This window comes from Carassius auratus, chromosome 40, assembly GCF_003368295.1.
Source record: "Carassius auratus strain Wakin chromosome 40, ASM336829v1, whole genome shotgun sequence".
NCBI classification, from domain to species: domain Eukaryota; kingdom Metazoa; phylum Chordata; class Actinopteri; order Cypriniformes; family Cyprinidae; genus Carassius; species Carassius auratus.
Genome location: NC_039282.1, coordinates 12783058 through 12801403, shown reverse-complemented (window position 1 = coordinate 12801403; position 18346 = coordinate 12783058). Strand labels below are relative to the sequence as shown.

Sequence of the window (18346 nt, the reverse complement as noted above, 5' to 3'; positions counted from 1 at the left end):
AACCTAGTCAGTATTTATAAGCGACTTTATGAGATCTTTATAAACTTCCTTATCGTTCCCATCTAAATGGTGTATATTTCCAGTAATATGTACTGGAGTAGGAAAAACATGGAATCATTAGTTATGGATTTTTTTCCATTACGACAAGATTATCTTAAAAAAACCAACATGGTCTCTTTTGACTTGGATTAGTAACTAACCACCTAGCAACGTCCCTCCAGTCCTTGCATCATGTTTGTGATTTCTGCATGAACAAACATGGCTCACAGATATTTAGAGCACTGATTTATCCACAGTTGTTAGATTCAGTCACATTTAAGGTCGGCAGAGATGGAAAAATAAAACACGGGTGTATTAGTCAGTGGATTCCTCACAGACTTAAACCGGTTCAAATACCAGCAGAGCGGGTTCAACAGGTAATAAAAGCGTAAAAGAGGGAGGGAGAAACAAAGAAAAACATGTAGAAGAGGTGGAGACACATTGCTTATGTTAACTAACATGATGAAAAGCACCGTGAAAGGCTTGAGGAAGACAGAAAGGACTGGATTGCACACCTTTCACATTGTTTTGTTGGATACACAGCTAGACTGGAATATGTGCTTCAGAGGCTCATGAACATCTGGGTTCAGCTACTCTTCAGCTCATAGGTAGTTGAATGCTTTTAGAAACATTTTTGGTGATTTTAACTTTTAAAGGATCACTTTTAATTTTGAAGGATGTGATCTTAAATGATAAGTCAGTAGTCTGTATACAAATGTAGAGTAATGATTAGTCATTAGTTCACAAATGCAGGTACAGAATAGGGTTAGACGTCACATGGCTATATTTGAATGACTAAAGTTTTTGAGTCAGCTTTGAGTCCAATTACAAAAAATATATGTTCTCTGGTAGTGGTTTTATATTTTGTATTATGTTTGTATATATGTTGTATATATGTTTGTATTCTTTCCTCCAAACTAAAATTCCTAAATCATATTTTTGCTAAAAAAAAAAAAAATAAAAAAAAATTTTATAGGCAGCTTAATTCTATTATTGCAATGTGACGACATGCCCCACAAATGGTGTGTTTAATGAATCATATATTATTTGACTATATTTTGGCAAACAAAATATACAACAAAATTTTGTTGTCTTGTCTTCTTAAAAAGAACTGTCTTTCAAAAACAACCCAACACTGTGAAATTCAGTGTGAAATTCAGTGTGATTTAAATGTAGGGTGTGTTACTGTCATAATTGGTGACAGGTCTCAACAGACTTTATCTGGTTTGTGCTAAACCTGTGGGTGTGTGCTTTCAGTTTGGCAAGTCATTTAGTCCAAAATATATGAATTATACCTGCATAAACATGTTTTAAAAAAGAACCTGTTATGCATGTGCTCAATTAATGCTCCTAAAAATGAATGTTTTGATAAAAGCAGACTGTTTTAAATGGCCAGTGGGATAAACCTTTGAAGTATGCAAACATGCAAACATAGACTATTTGATTCTAGAACATCTCAATTCAACCTAGATTTTACTCATTCATATTACACATCATATTCAATAATCATAAATTTTGTGCTTGTTTGCTATGAGACGTTCCCATTTTGTGACTTTCATGACTTGACTCATAGAGTTAAAGCTTAACCATAAGCACACAGAATTAATCTGGGATCTGTACAGTATTTAAAAACCATTATATTCTGGTTTGCTTTTCCTGTATAGTCAGGCTTTAGGGTTTAAGTCAAACACTCTTTTGGGTGGTGCACACTAATTTGAAAACCCTGTAATTTTATGTACATAACAATCATAAACTTGCAAATAAGAACAGTAGCCTGAAGTTTACAAGTGTACAGTGTATTAATTACAAACCCGAGATTACATATGAACAATGTAAAACATAGGACAAAAATAACGCCGATTTACCCAGTAAAGCCTGACATTTAAAATAATAGACAAATCATTTTTTTTTTTTTTTTTTTTTAACAAAAGAGTTTACTGAACATTTAGACAAAGTATATTAAAAGAAGTTTGCATGTGCTTTTGTCAGGCTTTTATGGCTCATATATAGGCGAATGTGGAGCTCTAATTTGAGGAGGAATAAAAAAAAAATTAGCAATTTGGTGTGGTGCTAATATTTACAAGGCCAAAAAGTAAGATGAAATTCTGATAGCTTGTAATTTAAACCAATGAGATCTTTGTAAATATTTTGTAACTTTTTAGTTGTAACTATATCTCCCAATAATGTGTCTTAGAAAAAAAGTTTTTATTGTGGAGGCAAAACATATAATATAATGCAAATTTTTTTTACATTTTATAATGATTTTTTTTTTCTAAAACTAACTTATGGATAAATCAGGTAAACCTAAGTTGATCCATTCTAGTTAAGTATTTATTTTGAAAAACTGCTAACAAAAATTATTTACATTTAATTTTAATTTTAAAAATAACTTTAAAAAACTCTGTAAAGATTTCAATATAAAAGGTTTTCAGAATTATACTGAAAGGCCCTTTACTTGCTATAAATTATAATATAAAAAAATTATAAATTATAAAAACTGTAAATTATTATCAGACAATGTAGTAAACTGAGTACAACAGGACTCTAAGTAAAGTTTTATCATTTTGAAAATGTAGAAGCCTTTGTATATCAAATATGAAGCAGTAGGCTTAAGGTTAAAAATTACCCTGGGTTCAAACGCTGAGTCATTCAAGGCCTATAATGGAATTAAAAGAAAAACAAGCAATAGCACTAATGTGTGACAGACTAAACTCCTGTTCTCGTCGCACTTGACTGCTAATGATGCAATTTAGTTAGCAATCTTCACCCTTGAATTATATTGCTTTAGTGTGCCGTGTTTATTCCTGAGCAGCTTTAAATACACAAGCTCTTAAAGATCACACACCTCTTTTAAGTCTTAGAAGTTCAAATCTGTTCCAGAGTCTTAATGAAATGATGCCTGTTGTGAAGACCATTGATTGTGTGGTTCCATGAAGAATCTATAACATCCTTGGCAACTTTCCATTGCACAAAAGATTCTTAATTGTGGAAAATGGTTCTTTAGATTATTAAAACGTTCTCCACTCTAAGAAAAAGGGTTCAATGAAAGGTTCTTTATGGCCGTTGATGGTTCCATGAAGAACCTTTAACATCTATGGATTATTTCCATTGCAGGAAGGTTATTCATAAAGATTCCTCAGATTATTTAAATGTTATTCACACTAAAAATGATTCTTTTAAGAACACTTTAATGAAATGGTATTTTGGGTAACCCAAAATGGTTATTCTACAACATGATATGGAGTGTATTTGTGACCAAGTCTGATAGTGTATTGTTCCATCTTCCCTCACAGGTTTCTCTGCTCAACACTTCCATTTTCTCTTAATCTGCTCCCGTGTATCTACATGATGAGTGACAGCAAAGAGAAACCCAAGGGCAGCAAAAAAGGGACCAAAGTCAAGCCAAAGCTTGAAAGCAAGGGTAGCTTCAATGTGGGAACTTCAGAGCAACGAAAAAAGCCTCTTAGGAGAAGCCGCAGCAATGATATGGAAAACCGCCATCATCAAAGTAGCCGAGGTAGAGAACGGGACCAGAAAGAGGGTGGAAGGCAACAACGGGGTCACAGCGAGGAGGGAAGGAAGCGAGACCACAACAATGAGCCTGGACACCACAAGCCCGAGCAACCCATAGATGATCTGCTGGACACGGAGTGCATCGTGTGCTTCTGCAGCTTTGACAATGTCTTCAAAGCTCCCAAGTTACTCTCCTGCGGCCACACGTTCTGCTTGGAATGCCTGGCACGCATCAATGTGAGTTCTCCAGAGATCAAGACGTTGTCTTGTCCGATCTGTCGGGAGCAGACAGAAATCCGACACGGTCGAGATCTACCACATTTGGGAAATAACGAAGATATCTTCCGCAGACTTCCGGCCGAGATGCAACGGGCGCTTTCTGTGCGCTTTAAACGCAGCGAGGGCAAACTCGTCCTCAAGAATCCGCCAACAAACAGCTCTTTTAATACCATTTTAAATCTGCCGGTGTTTAAGAAGAAAGAGGAGCAGGTCAGCAGTAATCCGCTTGGAGTCATGGAGGAAGGTCTCAGCCAGGCCACTATGATCGACGTGGGAAGGCCGCCAAGCAGGATGAGGGGTCACATGAGAAGGATTATGTATTCCAATCAGTGCTATTATGCTGTCGTTGCTGCCATCATCGCAATCACTGTGGGTTTAATGCTGGTGGGCATCTTCACTTTTGTGTTGCCCTATATGCAAAGAACAAATAGTCAATCTCAGAACCCAACTTCTCCAAAGCCTTGAGAGATGAGGAAACTGACAGCGCACAAGAAGGATGACGGGCAAGGCAAAACAAGCTTGTTGCACTGAACACAACACAGCATTTTTTTGCTTTTGTGTAAGATGTTTCAGACAGGCTCGATAGGAATGAACTGGAAAAACTTGAACGTATGATGCACTGAAGTCTGTTGAGCGTGGACGTATTTTGCACAAACTGAGACACTGTTTTGGAAAGGTTTTTAAGAGCAAGAGGCAATGAGGATGTCTATTCTGACCAGTGATTAACTGTATATATATGTGTGTACATATATATATATATATATATATATATATAATCATACAATATTACTATGTCACTTGATTTTGTGAAGAATTATATATTTTCATGTATTTCTTTTCTATATGGTTTCTGGTATTGACGCTGAAGGACAAAAATGTGACGGTTCGCCAATGCAAATCACCTCAGTCTAGAAATGTACATGGCAACACTAATGTAAGCTCATAAATGTTCTTTCTTCTGTTAGAAATACATTTATTATAAATAGATACTTCTTTGACATATCCTGCACATGATGTAAACAATATACAATGTGTATTATTATACTGTATGTTCATTTTGTATTTTTATTTTTTTGCACAAATTTGGAGAGGCCAAAGTGGGAAGTAATAAACGTTTAAGACCATTCTCTATTTGAGTGACATACTACCTACAATTACAACTTCATTCAGAAAACATCTATAAGAATAAATTTGATATTGTCAATATCCTCCCAAAGTCATAGACAGACACATGACTTACTCACATGCTTACTCACATATGCACGAGAATGTGTGTTTCTGCAGGACTGCAGTATCATAGGGGTAAAACTAGTGAAGGCCTATAACTCTACATACATATACGGGCAAAACAGCAGATAAACCGAAAATATGTTGCAGGTCTGCTCTGATAGCAGAGTAAAAACAATGCTCAAATGAAAAGAGTAAAATGCAAGTAACTTACATAGGTTGAACAAATATGGTAGAAAACATTTATTTGTCAATATCAAGGACATGCATCAATAAACTTGTGAATTTAGGACAACATGGATAATACTAATACATTATTTATCCCAATGTTGGTCCATGTGTTAGACTGGTTCTGCTAAATTCTTTCCCTTTCTGGTCAGTCCTGTTTGGCATTTATCACTACAGACTAGGTATACATCAAAAAGAGAGCTCAAATTCCCTCCAGTGTATATTCTATACAGTGCAGACATTTACAAATTACATTTTAGACTGATTTGCTTTCCGTTAAAATGCAAGCCTGTTTCTCCAGTTCTCCATTCCATTGCTTTGTCCATTGAAGGGTCATAAGGAGATGGAGCATGAAAATTTTGCTTAATATGCAATATATTATATTCATTTCAAAATGTAGCATATTTGGGACATTACTGCGTCATCATAACTGTGCAAATGCACACTTTTATGTTCATAAACCATAGCTATCTGTCAGCCTGTCACGATCATATAAGCTCGTCTAGGTTAGAGGCCATATTTTTGCATGCATATACATAGGCTACACATTTCTTTTTATATATAAATAAACATTTTATAAAATTTTTATAATATATTATATATTTTATTGTTTATAATATAATATATTTTTATAAAAAATAAACAAATGATCTCGAAAAAAGGTTGACTAGAAATGGTGTTCTAGTCACGTAAACAGCAATTGACAAATCGTCAATATTGTTACTACTATCATTATTATAAATGGAAATGTCACATTATGTATTTAATTGTCGAAAAGATATTTGGCCTTTGACTTGTGCAAGCGGTACGTTCCTAAACAAATTGGGTTACAAATTCATTTTTCTGGTTTCCCGCAAGTGCCTTAAAATTAAAGGTTCTACCCGGTCATCTAGAAAAGTAGATGACCGTATAATTAGCACACTGTGTACACGAGGGAGTCATGTGAAGTACACGATTTTTGCACACATGCGGGTTGTTGAATAACCAACACCCCTCGATCTGACGCAAGTCTTGTAGCTAGGCTCCACATAACGCTGGGTAAATTGTGCCATTAAAGTTCTGGCTCTAGCGTTGCTCAACCCCTCTTTCAGCACCCAAAAGTGATTTTAGTCGGCGTTAATCTTAAGGACTGCATTTAAAAGGACCACGAGAGTCCCAAAAGAAAGTGTGCGATGGCTTCGACTCCCTCCGCTTCTGCCCTGTCAGCTGTTCTCCGGTGTCAGGGGAATATCCTCGCCCGAAAACAGGCGAGCAAGAAGCGGCCTCCCGCCTCAGTGTACGGGCTCGGGATGACATGTGGAGGAGACTCGGTCAAATCTTATTTTCGCTCTCTTTGGGGATTCATATTTCACAGGGAGCGAGTGGAGATTCCCGGAGTTTTGACCATTTCAGCGCGATTTGAAACGGGTTGTTCGGGTAAATCTTCGAGAGGAAATAGTGAATCCAAAGATCTTCTGGTCAAAAGCTCCCTAAAGACTGACAACAAAATGTTAACCATGAAAGTATCAAGTGAACCAAATCAACGGCCAAAGACGAAACTGACGTCGGATAAAACTTTTGCTTTTAAATCCCAAAGATACAGTGTTTTATCCAACAACAGCCTGGTTCTTCGACTGGATGGCACTTATTTACGAAAACTAAACTCAGATTATCCATGCACTTGCTGTATTTGTATAGTTTGCGCTCGGAGTAAGAGCACGCTAAATTACAGTAATGTGAATCCATTGTTTTCTCTTGGCTTTTTGTGGATTTTAAAACATAAACTTATATATTTATCAACCGCAGTGTCAGACAGTGTGCGGAAACTTGGAATTGGCTGGAACCAGCTTCATCCGGATGTAAGTTGTCGCCGGTGTGGTTTTAAAGGGTCACAAGATGTCAAACATTTAACCTAATAATAATAATAAAAATAATTATATAATAATAATAATTCTAGTATATATATATATATATCATTAATTTCTAAATTTTAAATAAATCTCCAGGAAATGACGACATGCTATTCAAAACTATTAATAAAGGAGGATTTTCCTGTATTAAAGTACATAAATTATATTAGCTATATGTTTTAAGAGTCAGAAGCTAGAACATACTGCTATGGTATAGCTTAAATGTTGTATAACAATACTGTTTTCTTTTTTGTAGTGTGATAAGTTTAGTGGATGTGTCAAATGTACTTCTGAACATCACAAGGATCGACCTAAGACACTGGAAGGAGCTGAACCTGGGGAATGAGTTGTCTTCTAGAGACTGTGGATGGCATGCACTTCACACAAATGCACTTTCATAGATAGATAGAATGACTGATTGATAGACAGAAATATAGATATATGTGAATGTATAGAATGTCAGTAATTGTAGTCTTATGTTCTTTCATGTGCTGTCTTGTTCACTTCAGCTTTATGGGATGTATTGTATTGTTTTGTACACTGTCTACTTGATTTTGCACTGTTATTGCCAGCCAAATTTTCCCTTTGGATTAAGAAACTATTATTACTATACAAACTGCTGACCATCTTCAGATTTTCTAATCTGGTAAAAAAAAAGTAAGAATAAGAATGTTGTTAAGTGAACAGAAATCTGATGCTGAAATAGCTACTGGTTTGACTTTGTTTATTATTAAATAGGCCACATAATACTGCTTCATTAAAAAACATCAAGAATGTGTGTTTTTTATATTAATTGTATAATCTTACAAAAAATCTTGAATCTTGAGATTTGAATCTGACTCAATAAAATAAAAACTTCCATTACTTTTTAGATTACTTCTATCTATCTATCTATCTATCTATCTATCTATCTATCTATCTATCTATCTATCTATCTATCTATCTATCTATCTATCTATCTGTTGGTCTGTCTGTCTGTCTATTGGATTTCTATCTGCATGTCAGGAATCAATATACAATAATCAACATTTGAAGTTGATCAAAAAAGTTGATCATAGTTGTCCTGAATCAAGAGTGCATTATGGTTTTTAAGTTTTAGGACAACTTTGATAAGGTTTTGATTCACTTCAAATGTTGACTAGCTACTTTATTATCCTGCAAAAATCTTGAATCCTATTATTTTATTGCATCTTAACAGAGTAGTTGGTTTTATTAAGTAGCATGCATTTTCCAGGCTTAGAAAACTCTAATTGCAGGTGATATCCAAACATACAATGAATGTTGGATCATTTTATGATTTAATGAAATTCATAAGTTCCAATTTAGCTACGTCTGGCACAAGACTTTTCTAACTGAGGGGGACACCTGTTTTCAGAGACCCTACTAATACATTTCGCGGGATCAGCATAAACACCACGAGGCCTTATGATTACCCACATCACCACCCCGCCCCACCATGACGCCACCCGGAAGTCAAGTACCCTTGCATTCTCGAGCAAATCTTGAAGCGTATGCAAAGGCAGGAAGTTTACCGTGCTTCAAATTAACGATCGTTTAACGTCTGTGCCACATTAGATTCATATAAATTACTTGGATGAGTTGAAATGGGACATAATCTTTAATGCAACGGAAGTATGTCTGTAGAAGGCGGGAAACATGCCAGAGTATGAGAGCGCGTTGACACATGTAAGTATATATTGGCATTTTTTACGCAGTCTAGTGTTGTTTAATCTCAACACTCATATGTGATGAACCGAATGGTTTAGTCTCCTACTGTTTAACTGTTGTGGCTGGAAGGAAGAGCTACAGGTGATATTGTTGATCGACGAAGGGATCTTCTTCATAACTCGTGTCCATATTTGCTCTTACAGTGCAGTATTTCTGACTAATAAAACGGGCACACATATGCATGCTTTTTCTTTGCTTAATATCTGTTAATAATGCTTGTTTTACAGGCTCTGCAAAAATTCAACATGCCACTTTGGACAGAAATGTCTATATCAGAATCCTGAAACCTGGAATATGTCTTACTTTCACCTTCCATCGGTGTAATGTTACATATTGCTTCTACAATAGTGAAAGCTGACTGAAAAATATGCAAAGCATGTGAATAGAAGAAAAAAATTATATCCACAAGACTCTTTTTCACATCCCTTTATCAAACCTTCCTGCTCTACATTCCCATTTCTTCCTTCCTGAATCCTCTGTCCTATCACACATCAGGCCATGCTACGCAAAAGAAGTCCTCTTATCATTTGTGGTGCTTTCATATTTGTAGCATGGAACGTTATTCTTTTTTTTGTCCTCATGAGACGCCCTTCCACTCAAGGGGCTCTAGACAGCCCGGACGAACTTGGTAACAAGGGGGACAGAGCCGGAGGAGACCAGTTTGGAAATATTATGAATGAAGTGATGCGTGTAGCTAATGCATTTGAAGCTGAAATTGAATCGCAGAAGAAGATCCTATTGCAAATCCAGAGCCATTGGTCGGTTTGGGAGAACAAAGGTGGTGTGACAGCTGCTAAATCAAAATCACAAGCTGAACATTCAGCTCCGGTGGTCATCCCTATTTTAGTCATTGCCTGTAATCGTGTGACAGTGAAACGCTGCCTTGACAAACTCATTGAGCACCGACCGTCGGCCGAACTCTATCCAATCGTCGTGAGCCAGGACTGTGGACACGCAGAAACATCTGACGTGATCGCCTCGTATGGCAGTCAGCTGACTTATATCAAACAGCCTGATCTTTCTGATATCTCAGTACCTCCACAGCATAAGAAGTTCCAGGGTTACTACAAAATCTCACGACATTACCGTTGGGCATTCAACCAGGTTTTCAACACCTTTTCATACTCCTCTGTTGTTGTTGTGGAGGATGATTTGGAGGTAACTTAAACGGCAACCTTTTAATACACATTGTTTGTATAAACTCTATTATTAAAAGAACAGTTAATACAAAAAGTGAAAACGTGAAACCCATTCATACAAAATATCATTAATTGTTGAATTATGGTGAATTATTTTCTTTTGTTGATGGTATGTTTTATTACTTTCACCAGGTTGCCCCTGATTTTTTTGAGTACTTCAGAGCACTTCATCCAATTTTAAAATCAGACCCGACTCTGTGGTGCGTGTCTGCCTGGAATGACAATGGCAGGGAAGGATTTGTGGACCCTGGAAAAGCGAGCCTGTTGTACAGGACAGATTTTTTCCCAGGCTTGGGCTGGATGTTCACAAAAGACCTCTGGGCAGAGATTGAGCCAAAATGGCCGGCCTCGTTTTGGGACGACTGGATGCGCCAACCCAGTCAGCGCAGAGACAGGTCCTGCATAAGACCAGAAATTTCCAGAACTTTAACGTTCGGTCGGAAGGGTGTGAGTTTAGGGCAGTTTTACGACAAGTACCTCCGCTTTATTAAGCTCAATACCGAATTTGTGCCTTTTACCAAAATGGACCTTTCTTATTTAGAAAAGAAGAAATATGATGAGAGTTTTGAGAAGGAGGTTTACAGTGCTTCGGTTGTCACTGTGGAGGACTTGCAAAGTGGGAAACTTACTGGGTCTGGCCCATTTCGGGTGCAGTATTCTAGCCCTGACAGTTTTAAAACATTGGCTCGCAATCTTGGTGTGATGGATGACCTGAAGTCAGGAGTCCCACGAGCCGGGTATAGAGGTGTAGTTCCTTTCCTTTTCCGTGGAAAGAGGGTCTATTTAGCTCCACCAGCAGGATGGAGCCAGTACGATCCGAGCTGGAGTTGAAGTGGGCTTGGCCTACATCACAGGAATTTTTTATTAAGATGTGAAACACATGAAAATTCTATTGCATATTACTTGTTCTCTATCACCTTGCCTTAAAATTCCATTGTGCTGCTTAATGATGGAAAAACCTCTAGTAAGGGTTTTAGAAAAGAGATATGATACCAAAGATGATAACATATTGATCACTCAGACTTTTTGCCTCAGGTTTCATTATTTGTCTTTATGAAGTCAGCTAGGATTTATCTGAGAACTATGTCACCATTAAAACTCACAGATTAAACCTAAATCTTATGCTGACCAGCTATACACATTTTTCACACAAAGTATATTTGTCCAGGAACTAAAAATGAGGGTGAATATGTTTAAAAAACACTTAATTTTAATACTGTGAATACTGCTCTAAGTGCCTTTGGATGTAGTTTTTTTTTGCTTCACCTCTGTCTTTATTTTTCACTTTTTTGTCACTTACACTTTATTAAATTGCTATGGTTCATGGAATAGTGTTTGAAATATGTGAGGAAAAATCATTTGACACTTATGTTTTGTGTTTTACTTATATTATTACGACTCATTTATTGCTCAGATAAATAAAAATGCTAATAAAATAATACACTAGAATATTCATAACTGCAGCAACAGTATTTCAATTCAGTCCTAAGCATACAACAAAAATAATTTACATATAAAAATAACTCAAAATGAAAACATACTAATACGGAGGGTTAATGAAAAAGAAAAAGAAATAAAAATAAAAACAGCAGATCAAAGTTTAACATTTCAATTTACGTTACCAAATAAAATTGTATCTATTTTGTTAGCAATACGATAGTCAAAGAAGAAATTGAACCATAAATACCCTAAAACATAGTTTAGAAATACTATTTTTTTTTCTTTTGTGTGTGAAATTTACCAAATAAAAAATATGATTATGTATTAGCCACACAAACGAGTCATTACATGAGTCACTAAAACGCTCCCACGCTATTACGTTACACGACGTCAACTACAGTAGCTCATTAGTCCTAAAGGGTTTCGTTTCGCGTTTTATATTTACCTCACTCTTATATCACATTTCGGGAGGGAGTACGATGTTAGCCATGGGGTAAAACTGAGGTGTATAATGGACTTTTGGCGATTATTTGTCATGTAATCTTCATATTCTTGAGTTTGTCTTTCAAGGCACTTTTAAACTCATCAAACCGGTTTATTTATTTGCTGAGAGGCATTTGCAGTAGCGAACAAACTAACGTTACCACAGTAAATAATGAAGGCAAAGACATTTAAAATATAGACAAGTGACGTTACTTCTTTGTTTCGCTTCAGATCTGACAGTTTTCGCCTTGTTAATCGTCAACATTTGATCTCGGATATACGGAGAGGCCTGTAAATGGATCCAGCGGTTTCGCGTGAATGTCCTGCGGGTTCAGGAGCACTTTCAGTGGAGGAGAGAGGAGGAAATCAGCCGGAGGAGGTGACGGACGATAGCAGAGAAGCTGATGGGGAATCCGAGGAGACAGAGATGGAGGGCAAAGACTCTGAGAGATCTAAATGTCAAGATGAAAACTCACTGCATGGAAAACTGACCGAGGAGGAATTAGATCCTAGAATCCAGGTAACGTAAAACGGACATTTAACTTTGCACACTGTGCTAACATCTCACACAAGTCAAGTCTGCTTTATTGTCAATTCTTCCACATGTACAGTACATACATACAGAGAATCGAAATTGCGTTAACTGTCAGATCCTTGGTGCATATAGATAACACTAACAGTAGAGCCTAAAAATCTAGATCAAATATAAAATATAAGATACAACTATAAAATAAGGGCATGTAAAAAGAGACATAAAAATAAAAATAAAGTTAAATAATGCAGCGCAAGGCACATGGCAGATAGAGTGCAAACCAGTGAAGTGGACAAACAGTGAATATTTTTTGTGCAAATAAACTACAACACAGTTGTTGTGATTTATTAATATATATCAATATATAAATCAAGCCCTCTAAGCAGACTATTTATCAAAGCATAATTAATAAATGATTAACATATTTTTTTTAATGCTTAACAGCTTTGTAGTTCATGGACATTCAGTTATGGATGTGCGTTGTGAATCAACATTTTGTTTTTGAACTATTTGTATGTGCAATAGAAAAAAAAATGGTCAAACATGTTTATTCTTTACTAGTTTATATATCTTTACATGTTTTATCTATTACTATTTTCATTTTTAGTACGTCATGAGAATCATACGTTATATTTTATTTGAAGAATCTAAAATATCTTTTTTATGTTTTTTGAAGTCACCACCCTTTGACTCCTGGATTCTGCATCTGTGCACTTCAGGCACTAATATTATATTACAACTGATAATAATGTTGGTTATTATAAAGTTTCACCAAAGGTATTTTCATGGAGTTTATTGTGACTCTCCAGTTTCTGGCTCACCATTATTTTGGATTGAACCAGCAACCTTTACGCCAGCAGCCAAGATCATTTACCATTAGGCGACTATGACCTGCTGTGTTTCTGTGTCTAGGAGGCACTGGAGCGTCTGAATGAGGCAAGTGAGGAGATCAACAAGATGGAACTGGAACTACAAGTATGTGAAAAATTGTTCCTGACCTCAAGGACATTTGGGACTGTTTTTTGCACTTAAGTATATGCATATTATTATGGCTCATTGTCATTTAATAGACACTTTTAATTCAGTATACAGGACTATAATCTCAGTTTTAGCTAGACTGTACTTTGGATCAAACCTGCAATCTTTCTGCTATCAGCCCAGATCAATAATTGAATATTAAGGGCACCACACCTAATGTTATATCATCATTACACACAGAGTATACGTACATATTATACATGCATATTATAAATATTATATATATAAATATTTATGTTTTTTTCCATTATAACTTTGAAGTTTTTAGTAATTTTAATGTTATTTGTTGTAATGTAATTAGTTATTTTTTTATGTTTATATAATTTTTATCTTAGTTTTAGCACATCAAGATGACCTAAATTAGTTTTAGTTTCAATTAACCATAATAACCTTGCACCATATTATGCAGATAAGAGAAGGCTTATATGATTCTCTCTCTCTTAGATGGCAAACAAGATGAACACTCATGATTTACACACTTTATGTTATTATTATTAACTTGTTGTGAATGGCTTGTGTGATTTGTGAAAAAACATTGTTTTTGTTGGCAGGAGGTTCGGTCCAGCCATAGGAGGATAATGAGTGACTCTGTGCTTAAACTCAAGGCGAAAAGTTCAGAACTGGGGTCCTGCATCGAGAAGGCCAGACCTTACTATGAGGCACGAAGAAAAGCAAAAGAGGTGGACAAACACTCATCTTTAGCTCAGCATTGAGAAAAACAGTCATACTTTATAACTATTATTATTAATTTAAACAGGTTAAAATGTTATTTAGTTGTTCATGCCAAAACATCATAACATATTTTGCCTGTTTTTCTATGGCAACTATCAGAACCTTCATCTGATGAAACCTATAGTCTCTTAAATGCATTATGATTAGTTTCATCCATCTTAGGCCCAGCAGGAGACCCAGAAAGCAGCGCTCAGCTTTGAGAGAGCAGTGTCCATGCACTTGGCTGCTCGAGAGATGGTCCACGTGGCTGAACAGGGCCTCACTGCAGTCAAGACGCTAGATCCAACCTGGCAAGAGATGCTGAATCATGCCACCTCAAAGGTTGGCCAATTTTCTCTCTAGCATATCTTTACAAGTGACTTGAACATGTTTTCTTGGACCTTTGTTACATGACTGAATCATGCGGCAGATTTTATTTTATTCTTTTATAAAGAAGTGTCTTGTGCCCACCATGGTACAGCAAAAACAGATATATTGTGAAAGAATTTACAAGAATTTTCAATTTAAAATAACTAGTTCTAAAAGAACAGTTCTAATATGCTGATTTTCTGCTCTATCAATCACTGTTAAAAACAGTTTTGCTGCTTAATATTTTTGTGTATTTAATGTATCCTTGCTAAATAAAACTATTGATTTCTTTCTAACAAATAAGTCTTACTGACCCCAAACTGCTGAACAATATATTTAATACAGTATATATTGCGCAATCAAAAGCCTGTTTTACCTTTATGTACATGAAAACATGTAACAATTGCACCATTAACCCCTCATTTGACCCAAATTTGAATGTGCAAGTACAATGAAGATGAAGTACGGTTTATGTATCCACACAGAGTATATTTTGCACACACACACAGCATTGCACTGAGCTTGCCATGATTGACTTGAAACTGTGCAGGTGAATGAGGCAGAGGATGAGCGCATAAAGAGCGAACGGGGGCACATGCTTGTCACCCAGCTGTGTCAGGAGGCCGAAGCCCGCGTGCAGGAGCTGCAGAAGTCACTGAAGAGATCCATCGTCAAGTCCAAGTCTTACTTTGAGCTCAAGGCTCAGTTCAATGACGTTCTAGAGGTATGTTGAGCTGTTATTACATTTGCCTAATGTTGGTGTATAAAAACTATGGATACTTGCTCAAATTTAAGGAATAGGTTAACAAAAAATGAAATCCTATCATCATTTACGCACCCTCAAGTTGATCCAAAATCCGTGCCATGTTCCAGAAAAGATGTACAGTATAAAAGTGATCGTGTTCCATGAAATTAACATGAATGAGGACCGATTTTGCTGAGCTCCGAAAATCAGGTTCCCTGCAGGTTCTTAAAAAGTATCCAATTCAGTTTGACTCGTGAACGAGTCATTATCTGGCTCGACTCGGTGTTCATCTTCAGTTCTCCCTTCACAGCAGTTCAGTCAGTGTACTGTTTGAGTAAATGAATTACTCCGGGATATTGTTTTGTTTGAACTCAGAGGGAGTGTCAGCACATTAAACAAGTTAACAGCTTAAGTCATTTGTGGATTAATGCGTATTGGAGACGCAAACCATTTAAAATGATTCAGTTCGATTTGGTGAACTGGTTCAAGAAGATCGGGTTACATCGAATGATTTCTAACGAATTCTAACGGACCCTCTGATGTCACATGGACTACTTTGATGATGTTTTTCTTACCTTTCTGGACATGGACAGTATACCGTACACACAGTTTCAATGGAGGGACAGAACTCTCGGACTAAATCTAAAATATCTTAAACCATGTTCTGAAGATAAACGGAGGTCACATGGGTTTGGAACGACATAAGGGGGAGTTATTAATGACATAATTTTTTTTTTTTTTTGGATGAACTATCCCTTTAATTCAATGTAAACTCTTGTGGCTTCTCTCTTGTCTCAGGAAGGGATATATTATGATATATTAGTACATAAACCAATTTCACTATATATGAATATATTGAATAAAATATGTCTAGAGTATTTTAAACTTAGTTAAAAATTATTTTTGTAGTTGAATGTGTGACCCAGTAGTGAAATACAGTTTTTAGCAAAAATAAATTGTAAAAACATGATATCATTTAGCCAGAATTTTTTCTAGCTATGAAAATAGCTGCAGAAGCTGTCAAGCAAACAATGTGTGACCCAGCCTGTTTAATTAAGCAAAAGAATCAGCAATTTATTTTAAGATTTTGAGTATGGGAATGTTCTGTGTGGATATCTGTATTAATTTTATTTACAGTCTCTAAAAACTCCATCCATAATCCATATAACTTTTGCACTATATTCCAAATCTTCTGAATCCCTAAAAAATATTTTTAGATGAACAGGCTAACTTTTGTTTTTCAATTTTTAATGATTCACTGAAAATATTGTCTTCTACTGCAACATTAAGGGGAGTAAATGATGACAAATGTACATTTACAAATGTTGATTTACAGTTAAAATGTGTGAGCTAAAAATGATGTAAACATGTTTTTGCAGGAGCACAAGTCAAAAATTTTACTATTAGAGGAGCGTATTTCCAAAGCCAAGTTAAATTACTCCAGCACTCTGCGCCACCTGGAGGAAATCAGCGAGGAGATACATGCCCAGAGGGAACAGGACCAAACAAAGGATGGACCAATCAAAACGTGCAGTGGGCGGAGCCCTCCTGTAGGAGCAGAGACAACCAACAGCACAGGCACCGAAGGTGGAGCCTGTGGAGGCCACCCAAGACCAAACGATTGGGTGTCTGGAAAAGAGGGTGTGGCCAATACCAGACAGTGGGTGGATACGCATCAGAACTCCAAGTGGGTGGACATGGGAAGAGCAGAGATGACACGGTCTGGTTCAGACTCTCTTTCCATCGTCAGCCTCCAGACCATCATCTCTGATCTTGAAAAGTGTGACTCCGTTGAACACCTGGGCCACCTTAGCAGTGACATCAGTCTCTCAGGTGAAGAAGGGGAGAGATACGGGACGGAGAATGATAAGAAGCTAGTGAGGCAAATAAACGCAGACATTTCGGAGTTCCTCAAACAACACATTAGAAGTGTCAGTTTATGAGTATGTCCATAAATAATGCTCGTTTTATTTTTTTCTACATTTTCCTTGATGATTTTTGAGCTTGATTCTTGACTGACTGAGCAACTCTTAATTTTTATTTATTGTTAAGCTTTTTATAAGTACTTGTAAAGGAGAAAGACCAAAATAAAAATCTTAATATATATATATATATTTTTTTTTTCTTAATTATTTTATTTATTTATTTTTTTTGAGAGAGAAGATTTGGTATCTCAAATCAAGTGGTAAAAGACTGACAATATTTGTAATGGTAGCAACCCTACAGTTTGATTAACTTAATCATAATTAATATAATATATTTCTTCTTCATCCTGATAAGCACCTAATGTTTTTCTATGCAAATGTATAAAACTGTGTCTTTATAAACACAGTCTTATTATAATCTCTATAGCTGACATGATAAAATAAGGCAGTTTTGCTCTCCACTTTAGTTCGCTTACTGACAAACTATTTGAAGTTAAAATGCCTTTAAAATTAGGTAAAATTATTTTCATTTTAATGTTTTTCCATGCCGACTTTGAAATACCGGTAGTGATTCACAAAAAGTGTGCCCAAGTGACAAATGGCATGCATGAGGCTTGCTTTATATTCATCTTGTTTGCATTAGTGCACTCTGGCCTTTTCATCAGAAGAAACATTCATTCCGACCGAAATACAGATTTTGTGCAGTTGAAGAAATGAAGGGTTTATTTTCAGTGGTGGGATTCTAAAACTAAACATTTATGTTTTGCTGTTTAAGACAATCACTATTTTCATTTAATGAATTTTTAGGTGTCTATGAATGCTATTTTTTTTAATCATTATTTGATATTCTGTTCATTCAGTGTGCTTTATACATCTTTAATAACCCTCAGTGTGAGCACTGGAAGTTGATATTATTGTCTTTATTAGTGTTCTGTATGAAGATGTGCACAGTGGTGACATTTGCAACTTCTGATGGAACAATAAATATACATATCATATTA

The 18346-nt window shown here is 36.0% G+C and overlaps 4 protein-coding genes across 7 annotated transcripts; all 4 read left to right on the top strand.

Moving 5' to 3' along the window:
* Nucleotides 1-491: 491 nt before the first annotated feature.
* Nucleotides 492-4955, top strand: LOC113058620 (probable E3 ubiquitin-protein ligase RNF183). The gene is made up of 2 exons (XM_026226670.1): nt 492-647; nt 3333-4955. Exon 2 carries the CDS (start codon nt 3385-3387, stop codon nt 4294-4296), a length of 912 nt encoding a protein of 303 aa, XP_026082455.1. The 5' UTR covers nt 492-647; nt 3333-3384; the 3' UTR covers nt 4297-4955.
* A 1310-nt stretch (nt 4956-6265) lies between these two features.
* On the top strand, nt 6266-8039 carry LOC113058619 (uncharacterized). Of its 2 annotated transcripts, XM_026226669.1 has the most exons (3): nt 6266-6975; nt 7072-7124; nt 7432-8039. In XM_026226669.1, exons 1-3 carry the CDS (start codon nt 6459-6461, stop codon nt 7519-7521), a joined length of 660 nt encoding a protein of 219 aa, XP_026082454.1. In that variant the 5' UTR covers nt 6266-6458; the 3' UTR covers nt 7522-8039. The 2 variants fall into 2 exon arrangements, with proteins under 2 accessions (XP_026082454.1, XP_026082453.1); XM_026226668.1 differs by having other exon boundaries at nt 6267-7124.
* A 680-nt stretch (nt 8040-8719) lies between these two features.
* On the top strand, nt 8720-11812 carry LOC113058617 (alpha-1,3-mannosyl-glycoprotein 2-beta-N-acetylglucosaminyltransferase-like). Its single transcript, XM_026226664.1, has 3 exons — nt 8720-8861; nt 9131-10061; nt 10235-11812. The coding sequence occupies exons 2-3, from the start codon at nt 9402-9404 to the stop codon at nt 10931-10933; spliced, it is 1359 nt and encodes a 452-aa protein (XP_026082449.1). The 5' UTR covers nt 8720-8861; nt 9131-9401; the 3' UTR covers nt 10934-11812.
* Nucleotides 8728-18346, top strand: LOC113058618 (SH3 domain-binding protein 5-like). Of its 3 annotated transcripts, none has more exons than XM_026226666.1 (7): nt 8728-8861; nt 12257-12545; nt 13470-13532; nt 14147-14275; nt 14490-14648; nt 15226-15399; nt 16800-17363. In XM_026226666.1, the coding sequence occupies exons 2-7, from the start codon at nt 12321-12323 to the stop codon at nt 17361-17363; spliced, it is 1314 nt and encodes a 437-aa protein (XP_026082451.1). In that variant the 5' UTR covers nt 8728-8861; nt 12257-12320. The 3 variants fall into 3 exon arrangements, with proteins under 3 accessions (XP_026082451.1, XP_026082450.1, XP_026082452.1); XM_026226665.1 differs by lacking the exon at nt 8728-8861 and adding an exon at nt 11936-12046; XM_026226667.1 differs by lacking the exon at nt 8728-8861 and having other exon boundaries at nt 12321-12545; nt 16800-18346.